This window comes from Acomys russatus, chromosome 4 (assembly GCF_903995435.1).
Source record: "Acomys russatus chromosome 4, mAcoRus1.1, whole genome shotgun sequence".
Classification (NCBI taxonomy): domain Eukaryota; kingdom Metazoa; phylum Chordata; class Mammalia; order Rodentia; family Muridae; genus Acomys; species Acomys russatus.
The window spans coordinates 62,930,394-62,952,645 of NC_067140.1; the positions used below are offsets into that span (position 1 = coordinate 62,930,394).

General features: G+C 39.3%; 1 protein-coding gene across 2 annotated transcripts in view; it reads right to left on the minus strand.

The window, feature by feature from the left end:
• Window positions 1–22,252, minus strand: part of Trpm7 (transient receptor potential cation channel subfamily M member 7) — an 84,642-nt gene that overhangs the window by 58,232 nt on the left and 4,158 nt on the right. For both annotated transcript variants that reach the window (XM_051144548.1, XM_051144549.1), the window contains exons 2-5: window positions 12,970–13,049; window positions 6,741–6,779; window positions 3,580–3,778; window positions 1,944–2,157 (exon numbers count right to left, since the gene is read on the minus strand). In XM_051144548.1, coding sequence (XP_051000505.1) covers window positions 1,944–2,157; window positions 3,580–3,778; window positions 6,741–6,779; window positions 12,970–13,049 — 532 coding nt within the window. The remainder of the gene's footprint in view (window positions 1–1,943; window positions 2,158–3,579; window positions 3,779–6,740; window positions 6,780–12,969; window positions 13,050–22,252) is intronic.

The window sequence follows — 22,252 nt, forward strand, 5'->3', positions numbered from 1 at the left end:
TCTCCCAACAACTTCTGACCAACACTTCTTGCTTACTTCCCCTTAGAGTATATAGGAAACGTAATCTTCTTGCAATATACTAGTGATTTTCTATTTTCTAAATGCTCTGTCCCAAGTTTTTCTTTTCCTTTTCTTTTTAAATATTTATTTATTATTATGTATACCGTGCTCTGTCTGCAGGTACACCTGTAGTCCAGAAGAGGGCATCAGATCACATTATACATGGTTGTGAGCCACCATGTGGTTGCTGGGAATTGAACTCAGGACCTCTGCAAGAGCAGTCAAGTGCTCTTTAGCCACTGAGCCATCTCTCCAGCCCTCTAAGTTTTTCTTATTCCTTTGTTTCCTTCCATCTTTCTTGAAATGTCATCATTTCAGCAAAAATCTACCTACTCTTAATTGACAATTTGACTGAATGGAGAAGTGAGGAGACTAGTAAAGCTCAGATCTGAGTGTCTGATGTTTCCACACACATCTGATCACCAGGCTCTGATCTGATGAATAGAGATTCATAGTACAATAACAATATTTGGAGGTCAGGAAAGGTAGGGGCAGGGCCAAGGCAAGCAAGTAGGTCCTTAGGGCCATGTACTTGCTCCTTTTTATATTTCCTCCTCTGTGCTTCCTGGTCACTATGAAATGAACTACTCTACCCTGCCATGCCAGACTGATATTTCTAAAACCATGAATCAAAATGAACAGTACCTCTCTTTTAAGGTAGTTCTCAGATACTGATAAAACCAACAAGACAGATATCAGAGTGGCCTCTCTATCCAGTATAATCTTTCTTCTTTAGCCCATGTATCTGCATAACACTGATTATCTAAGGCACTATACATATCTAAATTATCTGCTTACTGTTTACAAAGCCTGGACTATAATACTGAAAGTATCAATTTTGTGGAACATTACATATCCGGCAGCTCAAAGAATGCCTTACAATGAGATGATTAAGGTGATTTAAATAATAATTATGTTTAACGTTAATCATTAACATTAACCCATCCTCCATAAATTCAGTTTAAACATTATACAAAAGACCTTAAATGAAGAAAGAATAATAGATTTTTTAAAAAATTGATATTTAAATTTTCATTGTATTTGTTTTTTGAGACAGAGTTTCACTATGTAGCCCTGGCTATTCTGGAACTCAGTCTGTAGAGCAGGCTGGCCTCTGCCTCCCTAGTGCTGGGATTAAAGGAGTGTACCACTACTGCCAGGCTAAAAAAAATTAATTGTTAAAGGCCTTTTTATTAAAAAAAATTATTTCTATGTGTATACATGTCTGCATGTATGTAAGTGAGCCACTAATTCCTGAGAAGGCCAGAAGAAGGTATCAGATTCCTTGGAACTCAGCTTACAAACAGTTGTGAGAGGACATATGAATGATGGAATCAAAACTCATGCCCTTTCCAGGAACAGCCAGTGCTCTTACCTGCCGAGCCATCTCTCCAGCCCGCAAAGGACACACTTTTATTACTAGAAGGGAGCAGACTGCCATTTTTCTACCAGTCTATTAGTAGTCAGAGCGCAAACTCTTTACAAAAGAGTCAGCAAATGTTTTCCCAAAGGGCAAACATTAAACTTGTAGAGTACATACTTACTAGTCTTTGCTACAATTCCCCACCTTTGCTACTGTAGTACAAAAACAGGTTAGACAAATGAGTGTGGCTATGTTCAAATAAATTCATAAGAATAAGGGTTATCAAAGCTGGATTTGGCACACAGGTTAAACACTGCCAACCATTGCTCTAGGGAGAGAGAGAGAGAGAGAGAGAGAGAGAGAATGACAACCAAGCAGATTATTTTTATCAATGAAATTACCAATAGTTATAGACTAACTGAAGAACCAAATATACTTAGACTAATTTACTATTTCAAATGCCTAGCTGATATCAAAGATTAACCAACATATTAAATAAAATTGATAGTGTTTACATTACCTGTGTTTACTCCTCCAGTTAAAATCCAAGCTCCAGTTGTAACTGCAGCTTTAATAAGACCCTTTCCAAGCAACTGCTTGATCCTTGGATGAAGCTCAAATTTCTGCATGCCTCCATGTACAGAAATAACAAGTTTGGGTAACTCCATTTGCCATTCTTTAAGCAGAAGTTGCAGAATGATTTCAGGTTTGGTATCATATGATAGTCTCACATACTAGAACAAACAAAGGGCCAAAATAACTATGTTCTCAGATTTAATAATGCAACATTATTTGATATTCAAAAATGTTTAAATTAGATCATATAAAAAGTTTTCATGGGCCAATTTCAAGATATTTACACTCCTAGAAATATAAAATAGCAAATTACTTTTTCCAGACAGGGTTTCTCTGTGTAACAGCGCTAGCTGTCCTGGGATTTGCTCTGTAGATCAGGCTGGCCTAGCACTCAGAGACCCACCTGCCTCTGCCTCCCAAGTGCTGGGATTAAAGATGTGAGCCACTACCACCCGGCTAGGAAATCACTTTTAAAGTTGGAAAAATTCTTGTGATGTCTATAAGACTAGCACTATAACCGAAATTAAGACAGATGTCAATTTATCTAATTATACTCAATTATTGATTAACTTATCCTTATCATTTATTGCCCTGTTTAACACAGAAGTAGGAAGCATTAAGACAAATAGCATGTGTTTCAGGAATCAGTCAGGTACAAAAGCAGTAAAAACTTATGGGATTAAAAACAAGAAACTAAGAAAACTTGGAGATGAGCGTTAACTATTTTCCTTACGACAGGGAGCAAGAAAAACAATGTCAAGATTATAAAATGTCAATGTAAATGGTTAACAATTACATTACAGAATTTAAAAATACATAGAATTTAAATTATTGCCAATAAATGCACTTAAGTCACAAGAGAAATAATGAAGTGACAGATATTCTAAAAGTTCTTACATTGTAGAGTGGTAAAATAGAAGTGAGTAACTTTTAATAGAGAGCAGTAAATTAAAACTGTGTTTATTACAAAAGTATATTAAAGAACAGAATAATATATGAATATAAGGAATCCAATAATAAAAAATAAAATAATAAATAAGCCAAAATAATATAAGACAAGTGAATAAAGAAAAAAAGGGAGACAAATAGATGGCTAATACTATGATAGTTAAACTTAAATTCAAACACAAAGATTTAATTTTAAAAGACAATCTATATATGTTACTAAAAAGACACTTTTTGGGTTTGATTTTCTTTAGCAGACAGGGTTTTCCTGTACTGTATAGCCTGATCCCAAAAGTGGGCTCAAATGATCCCTGTACTTTGGCTTCTTAAGAAGCTGGTGTGACAGGTATATACATGTCACCATGCCTATAAAATGATGTCTGCTACCTTAAGAAAAGGTTAAAAGGGAAAGGAAAGGAGATTTTGCTCTCCTTTGAGAAAACAGATTCTGTCAATAAAAATGAAAATAAGACTTTATATAATGATGAATGATTTGATCCACAAAAATATAATAATTCTGTATTTCTGTCAAGTCATATAAAGAGCTTCAATATATGCACTGCACCTTATTTTTTATTTTGGCACTACACATATTGTAAGATAAATGAAGTAAAAAAAATAAATAAATGGCATACCTTAGCTCTGTAGGAATGAGAACCCCCTTGAAAATTGATGACTCCATAAGCATCTGTTGGGCTCTGTTCCGTGTGCTTTTCCACAGACCATTCTTCTATTGCCTGATTAAAATGTTCACCCAATTTCACATCTGAGTATTTCGTGGCAAGACTTGCAGTAAAGCAAGCATGTTGCTTGACCAAACGACCACAGAAACACCTAAAGGGAAAAAGCAAGAGTTTATAAAGAAACTTACAAAAAATTAAGAGTGAAAAGAAAGTGGATAGGCAGGGCAATAGAACACACCTACGATAGGAAAGTAACAGAGGGAAGACTGGCAAGAGAAGGGCTTTAGTGGGGGTGGGGAATAAGGATATGAGAGGATGAAACCCAAACTCCACATGTCTGTAATGCTGTAAGGAAACCTGCTAACTTGTAAGCTACTTAGAAAGTAAAATTTGGGCAGGGGGGCGGTGTGCTGAAAGAGACTGGGAGGAGAGAAGGAAAGCTGTGATCAGGATGTAAAGCAAATAACTTATTTAATAAAAAATAATTAAAAATAGAAAATGCTTAAGAATTCTAAAAAACACTAACTTATTGAAAAATTGAATTAAAATGAATGAACATAAAAGGTTTGACTTTTTGATTCTAGCATATTATAGGTGACTATTTCTACCATAGAACAGAAACAGAACAAGTACATTGGTATATGATAATTAAAAATTTAGTGTAGCCCATCTATAAAATGTGGTACAGCTACATCAAAAGGGAAAAAAATTAACTATAGAATGAGATGAACTTGGAGTAGACACAATATGCATAGATAAAAACTCAAAATCACGCTGCAAGTGACATAAGGCAAACACCACAATAAATGTATTTCCATGACTCCAGGCATACATTATTCAAGAAAATGCAAACTAACCTATCTAGTCAGCAGAGTGATAAACGGTGGCCTGTGGCCAGCAACAGAAAGAGTGATGATATACTACCTAAAACCTGCTGAACCATTACTACAAAAAAAAAAAAAACAACTAACAGAACTGGGCAGTTTGACTAACAGAACATGAAAACCACACAGAGTTTAAGAATGACAAACAGAGCCATGCAGTGGTGGCGCACACCTTTAATCCCAGCACTCGGGAGGCAGAGGCAGGAGGATCTCTGTGAGTTTGAGGCCAGCCTGGTCTACAAAGTGAGTCCAGGACAGCTAAGGCTATACAGACAAACTCTGTCTCAAACAAACAAACAAACAAACAAAAACAAAAAACACAAAACACAAAGCCCTTCCTATCACGAAGCCGCACGTGGTGGCCTACAGGTGCTTGTGAGAACAAGGATAGATGACCATAAGCTTGAGGCTCCCTAGGTGTACATAATAAACCTATTGTAAACAAAACAAAGCAAACAACAACAAAGTTGAAAACATGTTTGTCCTAGGCATGCAATGAATTTAAAAGTATTATTAAAGGAAAAATATGTCAGTAAATAAAACTAGAAATGACAGATGATATAAAACAAGAATTAGAAATAAGATACAAGTATTAAGAAAATGCCCAGATAGTTGAGGGAAGTATGAACACAAGAAAGGAGAATTGGAGGACATCTTAAAAGTTAGAATACCAAATAGCAACACATATAATTCAAGCCTCATAAAGGAAGAAATACGAATAAAAATTTGGAAAACATATTGAAGGAAAAAACATTTCCAAATTTGAAATTTTTTTAATGTACATATCTTAGCAGTTCAACAAAACAAATAAACCAGGCATAAACAAAATCATATTAGAGCCAGGAGTTACAGTGCATATACAGTGCACATCTTTAATCCCAGCACTCAGGGAGGCAAAGGCAGGCGGACCTTTGAGACCAGCCTAGTCTACAGAGAGGGTTCCAAGACAGCCAGGGCTATTACACAGAGAAACCGTGTCTCAAAACACGCCCCCACTCCAAAAAAAGAGTCAGAGGCAGGCAGATCTCTGTAAGTTCCACCCAGGACAGTCAGAGCTATACAGAAAGACTTTATCTCTTAAAGAAAATAAAAAGCAGCTGGGCGGTGGCAGTGCACACCTTTAATCCCCTCAAGAGGCAGAGGCAGTTGGATTGCTGTGAGTTCGAGGCCAGCCTGGTCTACAAAGTGAGTCCAGGACAACTAAGGCTACACAGAGAAACTCTGTCTCAAAAAACAAAAACAAAAAAAAAAACAAAAACAAAAACAAAACAAACAAAAAGGCACAGCCACAAGGGTATTAATTTTAGATTACATAGTCTGGCCAGGGGTGGTGGCATACAACTGTAACCCCAATACTTGGGAATGGAGGCAAAAGGAGCAGAGAAACTCAAGACCAGCCTCATTCCAGGAGCTTGAGGCCAGTGTGGACTACATGAGAGTCTGTCTCCAAAAACAAACATGAAAAGAATAATGGCTGTAAAATGAGAGAGAAGAAGAAGATCTTGTATGTTCATTTTATTTTATGTGTATGAGTGTCTATTTATCTAAGTGTACATGTATCACATGTAGGCAAATGCCAAAGAGGTTAGAAGCAGACATCAGTTCCTCTGGAAGTAGAGCCACAGACAGCTGTGAGCTACTATATGGATGCTGAGAACCAAACTTGTGTCCTCTGGAAAAGCAGCCAGTGTTCTTAATTCACGAGGCATTTCTCCAGCTTGCTACGTATCTCTTTTAATGGAAAATCAGATGTAAGACATACTTTATTAAGTTTAAATGATCTGGTCCCTACTCATTTCTCTCCAATTGCTTTTTCTTTCATTCTTTCTTGGGACAAGGCATCATTACTGTATAGCCCTAGCTGGTTGGAGCTTACTGTATGTGAACAGGCTAGCACTGAGCTCAGAGATCTGCCTGCCTCTGTCCCTTGAACGCTGGTAACCCAGCCTGCCAACCACTGTAGAACCACAGGGTCCTTAACTGTCAGATCTCAGAGCCTGTTTTGGTCGTCAGAATGTCTCGTCCCAACCCTCTCTGTTCAATTAACTCATACTCTCAGAACCCCATTCTGGTAACTCTAAGTTTGAAACAGAATTGTCAAAGGTTTGAGTAAAATGTTCTTCAAATATAAAAACAACATGTGAAATTTATCCCACTGTGCTATACCTAGTTTTTCTAATGTATCAGTTAAGTTTGCTGTTAGAATTTTGCAGTGCATAATAAACTCACCTGACAAGTTGCTGACAAATCTGACATCCTGGAAGACATCTATAAAATGCAGAAAGATGAATTATTACTCCAAGAAAAAACATTTAAAGAAAGTATTAAATTAATAAATATACATATATGTGTGTATATATTATAGTTTCCCTTTAATCCATACTTTTTATGAATTATATACATGTGTGTGTGTATAACTTTAGTAGATACTACAGATCATGCACACCTTGGTTTATACATTCAACTAACTCCTTAAATTTGCATAGATTTACATTTAAAATATTAATTCTGAAAAAAAAAATCCAAGAAACCTCAACAGAATAAAATGACAAATTTAACTACACAAAACCACATTTATGTGTAGTAAAAATACGCAACTACCAAGTCAGTACTCCTAACCAGGGAGCCATCTCTCCAGTCCCCCACCTTTTTTTTTGATACAGGGTCTCTTTCTTTCTTTCTTTCTTTTTTTAAATCATAAACTTTAATGGAAAGAAAACTGGTTATAAATAAAAATGTGAAATAATTACTAATCTGTTATTTTATTAATCATTTGATGAATACATGTATTTTATCAAACATACATTTCATTTCAAACCATTTTAAATAGAAAAATCTCACAGGACGTAAGTAGAGAACCAAACTAATGAATACATATAAACAATATTTATGCCCTGCTTTCTGTTTTCTTTTTTTTTAATTTTAATATTTTATTAATTTATTCATATTACATCTCAATTGTTAGCCCATCCCCTGTATCCTCCCATTCCTCCCTCCCTCCCGCTTTCCCGCTACTCCCCTCCCCTATGTCTATGACTGAGGGGGACCTCCTCCCCCTGTATATGCTCATAATGTACCAAGTCTCTTGGTAGCTTGCTATCCTTCCTCTGGGTGCCACTAGGCCTCCCCATCAAGGGGAGGTGGTAAAAAATGGGGGCACCAGAGTTCATGTGAAAGTCAGACCCCACTTTCCACTCAACGGTGGAGAATGTCCTGTCCATCGGCTAGATCTGGGTAGGGGTTTGAAGTTTACTTCCCGTATTGTCCTTGGCTGGTGTCATAGTTTGAGCAGGACCCCTGGGCCCAGATCTGCCCGTCATAATGTTCTTCTAGGTTTCTAGGACCCTCTGGACCCTTCTATTTCCCCATTCTCCCATGCTTCTCTCATCTAAAGTCCCAATAGGCTGTCCTCCCCTCTGACCCACTTTCCTGGTAAGTGAAGACTTTCATGGGACATGCCCCTTAGGCCAGTGTCAAGATATAAGTGAGTATATACCATTTGACTCTTTCTGCTTCTGGGTGAACTCACTCATTATGATCATTTCTAGTTCAATCCATTTGTCCACAAATTTCCAGAATTCCTTGTTTTTAATAGCTGAGTAGTATTCCATAGTGTAAATGTACCACAGTTTCTTTATCCATTCTTCTACTGAGGGAAACTTAGGTTGTTTCCATGTTCTGGCTATTAGGGATAAGGCTGCTATGAACATGGTTGAACATATGTCCCTGTTGTGTGGTGGAGCATTTCCTGGGTATACTCCAAGGAGTGGAATAGCTGGGTCTTGAGGAAGCCCTATTTCCATTTTTCTGAGAAAGCGCCATAGATTTCCAAAGTGGTTGTACCAGTTTGCATTCCCACCAGCAATGAAGGAGTGTTCCTCTTTCTCCACATCCTCGCCAGCATGTGGTGTCACTTGAGAATTTTTTATTTTAGCCATTCCATACAGGGTCTCTTTCACTGAACCTGGAGGTTGCTGTTTCAGCTAGACTGGTCAGCATGGCCCCTGGATCTATTTGTTTCTGCCTACCACATTGCTGGGATTATAGGCACATGATACCACACTCAGTTTTTAGATGAGTGTTAGATGAACTGAGTGTGGCTGCACTTTATCCAGGTCTCTCTAGAAGGTATGTCAGGGAATGGACAGTATCAGAATATTTTGTAAGATGAAGTTATGGCCAAAGAATGGTAGTAAAAAAAAAGACTTTCATATAAATTATTTGATAACAGCTTGAGGTTTCTTTAATATCTGGTGAGTATTTGTATTATTTCTATTGCAGAGTAAAAATTTAAAACTCACACAAGAAACAACCTCCCTACCAATAATACAATATTGTTTTTGTTTTTGTAGACAGGATCTCACTGTGTAGCCTTGGTTGGCCTGGAAACTGACTATACTGACCAAGATAGCCTTGAACTCAGAAATGCATGTCTTTGCTTCCCATCTGCTAGGACTGAAGGACTGCCCCATCAAACCCCACCAACCTATTGATTTTTGTTGGTAGTGCTGGTGGTGTTTTTGGAGGAGAGTCTTGGTAAATTTTTGTTTATTTTGTTTTTTTACAGAGTTTCTCTGTATGGCCTTGACTGTGCTGAAACTCACTCTGTATACCAGTCTAGCCTGGTACTCAGAGATCCAGAGTGCTGTGATTAAAGACGTGCGCCACCACCCCTGGCTCCAAGATTCTTTTGGGCTCTTTGTTTGTTTGCTTTGGTTTCTCTGTGTAGCCTTAGCTATCCTTTGCAGACCAGGCAGGCCTCAAACTCACAAAGATACACCTGCCTCTGCCTCAAGGAGTGCTGGAATTACAGGGGTGCACCACAGTGCTCAGCTCTTGGTGGTTTTTTTTAATAGTGTATTTATTTTTATTTTATGTACATTGATGTTTTCCCTGCACATATGTCTCTCTGAGGGTGTCAGATCTTGGAGTTACAATGTAAGCTGCCATGTGGGTGTTGGGGGTTGAATCTGGGTTTTCAAGAAGAGCAGTCAGCACTCTCTTAACTGCTTATCCGTCTTTCCAGTCCCCACCCATTGGTTTGTTTTTTTTTCCTGTTGTTGTTCTTTGTTTGTTTTGGAGACAGGGTTTCTCTGTGTAGCCTTGGCTGTCCTGGACTCACTTTGTAGACCAGGCTGGCCTCGAGCTCACAGTGATCCGCCTGCCTCTGCCTCCCGAATGTCCCCCATTGTTTTTAATAAACCAAAAATCACACTTTTCTGGAAGAAAAATGGTGTCTTAGAACTAACATGGTGAATTAGGACCAAAAATACAAGCTCCACTGTTAGGAACTACTCATTGTGTTATTTGTGATAAAACAACAGAATGGCCAGGTGTGATAGCACACACCTTTAATTCCAGCACTAGGGATGCAGAGGCAGGTGGATCTCTGTGAGACACACACACACACACACACATACACACACACACACACAACCACACAAAACAAAACAAAAAATCAGACCCTATCTTTTTTTTTCAGACCCTATCTTTAGTAAGCTATATTGGGGGAGGGGTCATAGAATCTAATTTCAAGGGACATTAAGGCTATTTAATGACTAAGGAGTTAAAATCCTTTGCAGGGTCTAGGAAGTTTTGCCTCAGTCAGTAAACTGCTTGCCACACAAGCATCCACACTTAGAAAAAGAGAAAGAGAGGGACTAGACACAATCGTGTGTCTTCAATCCTTGAGGGCCAACGGGAAAGGATCCCTAGAGCTTGCAGATCAGCTAGCCTGACACTTGGTGAGTTGTTTCAAAAGGTAAGCTAGATGGCTACTGCATGAATGTACACATTCTACATAAACACACACACACCCATATACACAGGTACTCACACAACATACAAACACATACACACAAAATTAGGAAAAATACTTTTCAGAGTTAACTAAAATCTGGAGAACATGTTCTCAAGAGTAATCAACTAAATTCAAGTTTATAACATACACTATTATGGCCAAGTAAAAATCAAGAAGCAGATAAGGTGGTGTGAACTGACAGTTTCCGCAGTCCTGGCAACCGGTGGACTGAAAGTTCAAGAGTTAAAAAATTAGCCTGAGCATCACATCAAGGTGCAGGGCTAAAACAAAAGGAAAATGAGCTGGACAGACAGCTCAGCAGATAAGAGCACTTGCTGCTCCTAGAGGATCCAGTTCCCAGCAAACACAAAGAGGCTCACAACTGCCTACAACTCCAGTTCCAGGGGATCACTATCGTCTTTTTGCCTCCATAGACATCGTGCATGCAAATGATACACATAAATGCATACAGGCAAAAGTACCCATATATATCAGGCACATAAAAAATAACCCTTTAAAGAGGGGGGGCAGGTGGTAGTGCAATCATTTAATCCCAGTACTTAGGAGGCAGAGGAAGATGAACCTCTGAGTTCAAGGCCAGCCTGCTCTACAGATCTAGTTCCAGAATGGCTAGGGATACACAGAGGAAACCCTGTAGTGAAAAAACAGAGAAAAAGAACAGTATACCTCAAAAAATACATACTATTCTTCATTTACCACTATTTCTCCAACATAACAGAATGCACTATCCTAGACAATATTCAACTTAGCATGTGTTTATATTTGCTACCAGTCATAGTTAATCCACTTACAAGTCATTTGGCATCACATAAACTAATAACAGGGTCCTACTATATTATTGATAAAAATCTTTTGTATGTGTATTGTGCTGTGGATCAACCCCAGAGGCACATGTACAACAGTGGTACTGACTTTTTTTTTTTTTTTTTTTTAGCAATTTTCAGTTATGTACCTAGCTATGTATAGTATGCCCCATGCTTCTGATTCTAGGTTGCGGTAGGACTGACTTGAGCTTGAAGCCAGATGGGGCTACATACTAGGCAAGAAAGACAAAACAGACCAACTGGAAGAAAGAAAAAAGCAATCACATACCCAAACGATGTGAAAGTTACAGAGCAGGTAATCTGTCAGAGAACATGGTCTGACAGAAAGGGCAAGATCCAAAGAGCTTTTAAATCAGGATTCTCAACCTCTGGGTTGTGACCCCTTTGGGGAATCACATATCACATATCCTGTGTAACATATTTATATGAAGATTCATAACAGTAGAAAATTACAGTTATGAAATAGCAACAAAATAACTTTATGTTTGCGGGTCACCAAGACATGAGGAGCTGTATGAAAGGGTCACAGCATTGGGAAGGCTGACAACCACTGTTTTAAATGTTTGCCATGTCTCTTTCCTTGCTAGGTTAAGGAATAACTTTTTATTTGTTTTTTCAATTTATTTTCTTACTAATCTTAGGCTTAAAAAATCTTAACAAGAGTATTTCTTTTTGAACTTTACTAGTGTGTGTGCACACCACTGGCAAGCACATGGAAATTAGAGGGCAGCTTACATTGGTCAGCACCCCAGTCACCAGGCTTATAAGGAAAGCCCTTTTCCCTTACCTACTGGGCCATCTCTCACTGGCCCAAGAATTATTTTTTTAATTTTTAAATTTTATTTATAAGTAATTCTGTGCATATAAGTGTAACTGTTGGGGTAGGGGGATATGTGTGTATGTACGAATGACAGCAGAGTTTAAAATGAGAGTGTGGCCAGATGCCCTGGAGCTGGAGTTACAAGCAGTTGTAAGCAACCTAATGTGGATGTTGGAAACTGGACTCCAGTCTTCTGTAAGAGCACTTGCTGGGAGGTGGTGGCGCACATCTTTAATCCCAGCACTCAGGAACAGAGGCAGGTGGATTGCTGTGAGTTCAAGGCCAGCCTGGTCTACAAAGGGAGGCCAGGACAGCCAAGGCTACACAGACAAACCCTGTCTCGAAAAACAAAAACAAAAACAAACAAAAAAAGAGCAGTCAGCACTCTTAACTATTGAACCATCTTTCTAGTCTTAGTAAGAAAGTTTCTTTTTTTTTTTTTTTAATGTTTCTTAAGTATTTCACAAGATCAACTTTTTCTATATTCGTAGTCCTTAATTTTCATATTCCTTTCCTTTCATAGCCATTTTAAAAACCAAAAGGGATACCTATATTCTCTGGTGACAGTTTTTCTAGTAAATGTCAGTCTATACATATATACAGCAATATGTAAGATGCTTTGGATTTGATCTCCAAGCAAGGAGGCATGGGAAGTGCTTACTAAGCTCATATTTTTCAGCATCAGCCATAACATGCATATTAAATAGATATACAATAAACAAATTCTGAAATATCTTTTTGTTGTCAGGGGGTGGTAGTGGAAAGAACTTTATTATAGCTTCTATTGAGCTTAGACAATTAGGGTTCAGAGAAACAGTTTAAGGGAAGAAATTCTAGAACACTCGTACCTTGCTAAGTCTCTCTTCCCATTCTCAAAAGAAAAATTAACAATGATCTCAAATTATTATGTGCATTTGTCTGCTATAAGTAAATAATAATAACTTTACACCTAAATTTCTAGAAGATCCTAGAAGAAATCAAACATGTGCTTACCTGTGAGGGTCTTTGGAGCTTGGTATAATATATACACACTCCCTCTTGGTCAAAGTGCTCTCTATCCAGGATTTCTGGGACTAAAACAGAGTTCAAGGATGGTTTAGAAGTTTACAACCTGCTAATCTAAGGAAATAATTTCCATAATAGATACATATAAATGTGTGTAGTATTTAATTTTTTAAATGTACTCAATGGGTGCTATATACTATTCTCTGTCTTAGCACATCTAAGTCATTAAAATAACTGACCTGAATCCAACATGATTTAACAGTGCTGTGCCAAAGGAAACGAACCAAGTATGAGCATCTCACAATAAGGCAAAAGCCTCAGGAGGGACTGAGGAGAGCCAAAGCCCTAAAGTGACAGCCCTGCCAGGCGTGGTGGCGCACGCCTTTAATCCCAGCACTCACGAGGCAGAGGCAGGCAGATCTCTGTGAGTTCAAGGCCAGCCTGTTCTACAGATTGAGTCCAGGACAGCCAGAACTATAAGAGAAACCGGTCTTGAAATTAAAAAAAAAAAAAAAAAATCACATAAGTTTAACACATTTCTCTCTAATCAGGAAAGATATTTAACACAAGGGTTTTTTTTTTTTTTTTTAAACACAATTAACAAGTTCAATTTGATGAACACGTGCCTATTTCTGCATCCCATATAAAAAGACCATTCACTTTGTTTAGGCAAACAGGAAATTTATAAAAAGTGATAGTATATTTATCCATAAAGGATGAATCAACAAATAGTCAGACAATGTACACTTGTAAAATATACTGACTGATCACACCATAATTAACAAAGCACAGATAAAATTAACCCTCAACCTTTAAAACAGAGTATTTAAGAACCAAAATAAAAATTACAAGTATCAAGACAGACTGTGCTGGTGTGCAGCTTTAATCCCAGCACTCAGGAGGCAGAGTCAGGGGGATCTTTGAGCTGAAGGCCAGCCTGGTCTACAGAGAGTTCCAACATTACACAGAGAAACCCTGTCTCAAAAAAGATGTATCTAAAATTCTTGGATGTGAATAATGCTTCAAACATTTTGTTCTAGAGGCTGCAGAGATGGCTGAGTGGTTAAGAGCACTGACTGCTCTTCCAGAGGACCAGGGTTCAATTTCCATCACCCTATATGGCAGCTCACAACTGTCTGTAACTCCAAGAACTCAGACAGACAAACATGCAGGCAAAACACCAATGCACATGAAATAAAAATAAATAAATAATTTTAAGATGTTCTAGTTTGCTTCCTTGTTGTGGTGATAAATACAACTAAAAACAAGGTTTATTTCAACTTAAATTTCCAACTAACAGCCCATCACTGAGGGAAGTCGAGGCAGAAACTGAAGCAGAGAGCACGGAGAAATGCTGCTTAGAGTCTTACACAGCTACTTTCTTGAACAGCCCAGGCCCGCCTGCCTAAGGACAGCACCGCCCACAGTGGACTGGGCCCTCCTACAGCAAGTAACAATTAAGAACATGACCCACAGACATGCCCACAGGCCAATCTGAAGGAAAGACTTTTTAAATTGAGGTTTCCTTTTCAGAGATGTGTAAAGTTGATAATTGAGGCTAAATATAGTCTAAATTGTATGAGAGGGGAAAGTATAGCCTTAGAGAATGGAAAAGAAAAAAGAGCTAGGGAAGAAGACGAGCTAAATGTTCAAAATAAAAAACATATTCGGGAGGCTGGGTATGGTGGCGCAGGGAGGCAGAGGCAGTCAGATCGCTGTGAGTTCCAGGCCAGCCTGGTCTACAAAGAGAGTCCAGGACAGTCAAGACTACACAGAAAAACCCTGCCTGGATAAACAAAACAAACAAACAAACAAAAGTGTGTGTGTGTGTGTGTGTGTGTAGCCTTGGCTGTCATGGACTCACTTTGTAGACCAGGCTGGCCTCAAACTCACAAAGATCCGCCTCCCGAATACTGGCCATATATATTTCCTTTTAGCCAATCATAGTGGGGTACACATGTAATCCTAGTACTTGGGAGACAAGAGACTGGAACATCTTGAGATCCAGGCTAGCCTGAGCTACCCAGTAAAACCCTGTTTCAGAAAATACACACAAATTCTCAGTCCAAGAAAGAAAAAATTTAAAAAACAAAAAAAAAAACCTCTAAATCAATAAAATAAAAAACAAAATTACAAAAAGCAGCATTGGGCCAGTGAGTGACATGGGTCAGCGGGTAAAGGAGTTAACCTGAGCCTGATTCCTGAAGCCCACAAATAGGAAGAGAGAACTGACTCCCAAAAGCCATCTTCTGACCTTCACATGTGTACAGATATACACATGCACCAAATAAATAAGTGCAAAGAGAAAAACAATAAGACATAACAAGAAGGAGAACAAGAATATAAAGTTAGGTTAATTCTCTAATACTGAGTAACTAAAGGCTGTACAGGCTTGCTCAGTGGCAGAGAAATTCTTAGCGTATGTCAGGCCCTGGATTCAATTGCCAGCTCTGCATTAAAAAAGTTTTTTTTGTTTTGTTTGTTTGTGTGGTTTTGGTTTTTCTTTTTTTTCAGACAGAGTTTCTCTGTGTACTCACTCTGTAGATCAGACTGGCCTTGAACTCAGAGATCCACCTGCCTCTGCCTCTGCGTACTGGGATTAACAGCCTCCATCACCATGCCAAGCCAATTTAGGGTCTTTAATCAACATTTTTCACATAACGAAGTTCATTTTGCATAGTCCTTCCTGAACCTTCTTTGTCTAACTAAAATCTGCTGATTTTTTTGAAGAATATGTTTCTCTTCCATTGTTCAGGAAAGAAAATACATTAGGAAACTTGTAGCAGCACTACCCCAGCAGTCTTTTTGGAATACTTGAACTTTCACTGATGTACACCTACATTTCCTTCTCAAATTCCCTTTCTCATTCTCAGTCTCTTATCCCACTACTGAGAGATCTGCCTGTCTTTGCTCCCTGAAGCAACCAGAACACAAGTGCTACAAACTCCTATTAGAACTGGCAAGATAGCTCAAGAGGGCAAAAGTATTCATAGCACAAACCTAATAAATTGAGTTCAATCCCTAGAGAAAGGCAGGAGGAACATTGTGAGTTTGTGAGTAGCCTGAGCTACACAATTAGACCCTTTCTCCACAAAAACAAACAAAACAAAATTGTCCTCCACTTTTCCTTATATGACAACTATGTTGCCATTCAAATCCAACCACTGGCCCCAAATCCCATACACTCTCAATCAAGGACATTCTTCACCAATTTTGTAATTTTTTTCCTTACATCAATTGGCTCACTCCCATCAGGATGCAGCATATTATCTCCAAGTCTTTTAAAGAAAAAGCACCAACTTTTTCTTGACTCTATTTTTCCCTCAAGATAACCAGTTCGTGTTTCTGCCTCTACTTGAATACCACAAAAAACAAAAAACAAAACAAAACAAAACAAAACAAAACCCCTAACAACAACAACAAAAAAACCCAAACAAACAAAAAAACCCTAGGGGAAAAAAAAAAGAAGAAAAGCACTAGAAGAAAATGGGTTTTTAAAAACTCTCCTCATCTCCTATACCTACTGTATAAAATTGGGTTTTCAAGTCAACTCTCCTTAAGTTAGTTTTCTTCTTACTGAAACATGGTCTTCCCTATGTAGCCTTGGCTGGACTCAAACTATGAAGATCAGGCTGGCCTCAATTCAGAGATCCAACTGCCTCTGACCCCAGAGTGCTGCAATTAAGGGTGTGCACCACACATCTCTCTAAAATAAATTTGACAGATTACCAAATGATGTTCTTTAGCTCACCAGGTCAATTCTTAGACTTTGTTCTCATATATAAAATAGAAACACTTAATAAAGTAGATCATTATTGATCTTCCAACATGGTCCACTCTTCATTTCCTTGCAGATTCATTCTCTTTCCCCATTTTGGATGGGTGGGGCTGTTAGGGTTGAATCCAGGGACACGCCCACAGCATGTTCTACTACACCATAGCCCTCCACAATTTTTTGTTTTTCTTTTTAAAAATATTTATTTATATTTACAGTGTTTTGCCTACATGTACACTTGCACACCAGAAGAGGGCACCCGACCTTATTTTAGATGGTTGTGAGCTACCATGTGGTTGCTGGGAACTGAACTCAGGACTTCTGGAAGAGTAGACAGTGCTCTTAACCACCGAGCCATCTCTCAGCATCCCTTTCTTTTCTTTTTTTAAAGACAAGTCTCATTATGCAAACCTGGAGGGCCTGCGACTCTAGGCTGGAATAGGCTGGTCTCCAACTCAAAGATCTGCCTGCCTCTGTTCCCTAGTGCTGGGGTTAAAAGAATGTGCCCCCATGCACAACCTTCTTTCTCAATCTTTTAAATGCTGGCATACTTGAGTTCTTCCCCCCCCCCCCCAAACTATATTTCACTGTTATGTTCATAGGTAGCTTACTATATATTGGATAATTCACAAATTTCTACTTCTACATTCCATCCCAATATTGAAAAAAAAATTGCAGGCCATGCATAGTGGAGCACACCTTTAATCCCTGCACTTAAGAGCGAGTTCAAGGCCAGCCTAGCCTACTGAGAGACCTGTCTCAAAAACAAAAAATATATTCCAGCCGAACACAGTGGCGCATACCTGTAATCCGAGCACTCAGGGAGGCAGAGGCAGGCAGGTGGATCTCCGTGAGTTTGAGGCCAACCTGGTCTACAAAAGTAAGTCCAGGGACAGGCAGCCAGGTCTCGAAGGAAAAAAACAAAACAAAACCAAACAACAACGAGAGAGAGAGAGAAAGAGAGAGAGAGAGAGAGAGAGAAAGAGAGGAGTTTATTTCAAATCTTCCACTTAACTCCTATGTCACATTAGACAGGTGGCATTCAGCAGCTCTTTTGATACCTAAAAGGCACCTCAATTTAATATTGAACCTTTACCCAAACACTAATTCTTCATGCACTTTTGCCTAGTTCAGCAAATGGTAAATTAATTCTCTTAATACTATAATGATTGAAATACAGCTCCCTAGTGTGGAGATTTCAATCAAGTGCCATCAAGTTCAAAACCCTGTAGGGAAGTCTGTGGGTACATTTTCTTGATTAATAATTGATAAAGGAGGGCCCAATGAAGTGGGGGCAGTGCCATCCATGGGCAGAAGGTCCTGCTTTGAATAAGAAAGCAGGTTGATCAAGGCATAGGGACCAAGCCAGTAAGTAAGTTTTCCTCCGTGGCTCCTGCTTCACTTCCTCCCTGCAAATTCCTGCTCTGACTTCCCTTAGTGGGTGGTGGAGTGTGACTGGAGAGTTGTAAGCTGAAACAAACCCTTTCCTCCTCAACTTGCTTTTGGTAATGGTATTTTTTCACAACAATAGAAATCCTAACTAAGACAAAAATTGGTACCTACTATAACCAACCTGATGATGTTTTGGGAATGATTAAGGAAGGACAGGCATTAGAACTTTGGGCTGGAAAACCCATTGAGTGTTCAGAGCTTAATTAGCTGCTGTGGGAACTCAGAAGAGAACACTCAGGACAGAGCAGACAACAGAGGCCTGGCTTGTGTAATTTCGGAGGGAAATTTGAGAGTTCCTTAAAGACTATATGGGGCCATTCATTCCATATTTTGAATTAAGAAGGTGGTTCAGCCAAACAGAGGTGACTCACACCTTTAATGCCAGCACTCGAGAGGCATAGGCAGGCAGATCTGAGTTCAGGCCAGCCTGGTCTACAAAGCCAGTTCCAGGACAGTCTGAGGTACAGAGAAACCCTGTCTCAAAACCAAAAAAAGAAAAAGAGAGAAAAGAAAAGAATCAAATCTGTGGTTCTGGTCAGTTGGTGCAGAAGAATCGGCTTTAATTAACAAGAGACCAGAACCACTAAAGCAAAATTTTTGCTTTCTTGGGGACAGCTAGGGCTGAAGAATGAGCTGTGGTTAAGAGAAGAATGGCTCTTGTTCATGGCACCTCCTAAGCAGCCAGCCATGTCAAGATGGAGCTGAATATCTCCTTCCCAGCTATCAGCTCATTGAAGTGGGCAATGAACACAGATCTCGAACTTTCTATGAGAAGAGCATGGGCACAGAAGTACCTGAGGCTGCTTTGAGGGAAAAGTGGAAGGTTCTGTGGTCAGAATCAGCAGTGGGAACAACAAACAAGGTTTTCCCACGAAGCAAGGTGTCTTGAACCACAGCAGACTGTGCCTGCTGGAGAGCAAGGACTGAAGAGAGAAAGCACAAGTCTGTTCTGGGACGCACTGTGGATGCCAATCACGGCGTTCTCGGCTTAGTTATTGTTAAAAAGAAAGGAAGAGGCAAGAGTGAGAGAGAGACAGAGAGAGAGAAGGGGGAAAGAAAGAGAAAGTATACTTACTCCTGGAAGATACTACTGTATCTCAATTGTTGGGGTCCAAAAGAGCTCATGGAATCTGAAAGCTTTTCAATCTCATTAAAGATGACATCCGTGAATACACTGTCAGACAGTCCTTAAACAAAGAATGTAAGGAGCCCTGGACTAAAACACCTAAGATTGGACATCTTGTTACTCCACATGTCCCCCAACACAAATGCCAATGTATTATTCAGAAAATGAGGTTTCAGAATATGCTAAACTTTGGCCAAGAGAATGAAGAAAGCCAAAGAAATATGCCAGGAACAGATTGCCAAAAGATGTAGATGCCTAGGCTACCTGAGAGTTTCTGCTTCTAAATCTGAGTCAAGTCAAAATAAGTCTTTAAGAATAACAAATAACCCAGGCTTGGTAGTGCACATCTTTAAATCCAGCACTCCGGAGGCAGAGGCAAGTGGATCTCTGAGTTTAAGGCCAGACTGTTCTACAGAGTGAGTTCCACGATAGGCAGGGCTACAGAGAAACCCTGTCTTGAAAAACAAACAAACAAAAGAATAATAAATAAATGACCAGACCTTTAAAAAAAAAATAGAAGAGAAAGATGAGAAGAGCATCAATAGGCAAAATCTTCTGGGAACTGTTTCCTCAGGGTCAGTACACAGATGCTGTGGTTCAGAGTGAGCCAAAGCTGTACCCTGCATTGGCCCAGAACTTGGTCATGGATAAAAATGAATGATCTGAGGCATGAAATGGTCAGGGAGGGCAGCTGGGGCTTGGCACTGTGAGAGATCAGGAGAGACCAGTGGTAAAAGTGCAGCCTCAGTTGTAGTAGAAGGTCTAGGAATGAAGAGGCCATGAAGCAGAGTTGAAGCTTTATACCATGTAACAGAGTCAGAGTCCCTGAAGAGAGCCCAGAAGAGGCTACTGGTGAAATAGTATAGACTAGTTGCAGCCGAGTCCCCAGAATTTGAGATGCCGTTATCATGGGAAAACCACAAAGGCAGCAACAGCTGTGGAATGGAGCAGGCCTGAGATGCTGTATATGAAGAGGGGTGGAGCTACTCCTGCCCTTTGAACCCAGAAGACTGTGAGTCCCAGATGTTTGACACTTAGCTTTACACCGCTGGACTTTGGTTTTGCTTTTATTTGAATGTAACTGTGCCCTGGTTCTTCTCTCTTTCAATAACAAAGTATTTAACTTGTTTTTAGGTGTGTGTGTAAGTGTCAGATTCACTGGAACTAGAGTTATAGACAGTTGTGATATGCTATATGGGTGCTGGCAATTGAACCTGGGTCTTCTGGAAGAGCAGCCAGTGCTCCTAACTACCAAGCTATCTCTTCAGCCCCTGACTAAGACACTAATAAAACTTGAAACTATAAAGATTAAAAACAAGCTGGGCACTGTGACACACGCCTGTAGTCCCAGCACTTGGGGAGGCAGAGGCAGGAAGGTATCTTTGAGTTCAAAGTCAGCCTGGTCTACAAAGCCAGTCCAGGAAAGCCAAGGCAACATAGAGAAACCCTGTCTCAAAAAACATAAATAAGTAAATAAATATTTAAAAACAAATAAAATTACTTAAACAAACTATTTACAGTATGTCAGAAGTGTCCCATGAACTATTATAATTATAAATTATATATTTTATAAAAGCCTTGAGGTTTATATTGGTTTATATGCAAAATACCTGGATAGTTGTTTATAGTTTGCTTTATAGAGTCAGGCTTGGTAGCTCACACCTATAATCCCAGCACTTACGATACTAAGGCAGAAGACTCACTAGTTTAAAGTCAGCCTGGGCTATCGTCAGTTCAAGTCCAGCCTGAGCTACAGAGGAAGATTTTGTCCCAAAATAATAAAGTATGTAAATAATTGCTTTATACAACAATATATAATAAGGTTATGGTGCTACAAGAATTTACTGGGCCTTACAGTTTCAGAGAGATTAAGAGTCCTTTGTGGTAGAGAACCGGCAGAAACAGGAGGCTAAGAGCTCACATCTTCCACCGTAAATATGAAGTAGAGAAAGAACTGGAAGTAGGCTAGACTTCTTCATCTCAAAGTCCACCCCTAATAATATCCTTCCTTCAGCAAGGCTGCATCACCTAACTCTCCCCCCAACAGCACCACCAACTGTGGAGCAAGTGTTCAAATGCCTGAGACTAAGAGGGATGCGTCTCATTGAAAGCAGATGCTTGGAGGTAGATTTTCTTAATAACGTTAACTTTTTCCTAACAAAGCAGCAGACATGCCAAATAAATGGACCCACCTATCAAGAGCCAGTGATAATATTTGGATATATAACAAAACTTAATCTGAAAAGGGGATACCTAAGGAAGTACTGTAAGCAAATGGCATTAACACACTGTCTCTGAATATTCTTTATTAGTGTTTTTTAGTCCTTTATACAGAATTTACTCCCAAAGAATCTATTTGGGTTAGGTGATGACTAAGAATCCCCTCAAGTAGCCAGGCATGGTGGGGCACGCCTGTAATCCCAGGACTCGGGAGGCAGAGGTAGGCAGATCACTCTGAGTTTGGGGCCAGCCTGGTCTACAAAGGGAGTCCAGGACAGCCAAGGCTACACAGAGAAATCCCTTTACTCTGTCAAAGTGAAATGGATAAAACTAAGCGGCATATAACCTGTCTACATGTAAGAAACTTAGCAATAAAGGAAATTCTACTCTAGGTTTCATGTCAGTGAAAGAAAATATGGTATAATAGAAAATACATTTTACCAGTATTTTTAAATGATTTTACTTTTTAAAAACAAGGATTTTTGTTTTGCTTTGTTTTTATTATGCATCTGTGTCCGTGAGTGTGCAAAATGTACTTGCTGACTTTCAGATGCCAAGAGGATGTCAGACGCCCTAGAGCTGGAGTTACAGCTGGCTGTGAGCCACCCAACGTAGTGCTAGGAACCACACTCTGATCCTCTGAAAGAGCTGCATGTGCTCTTGAACTACTGAGACGTCTCTTCAGCTTCCAATCTTAC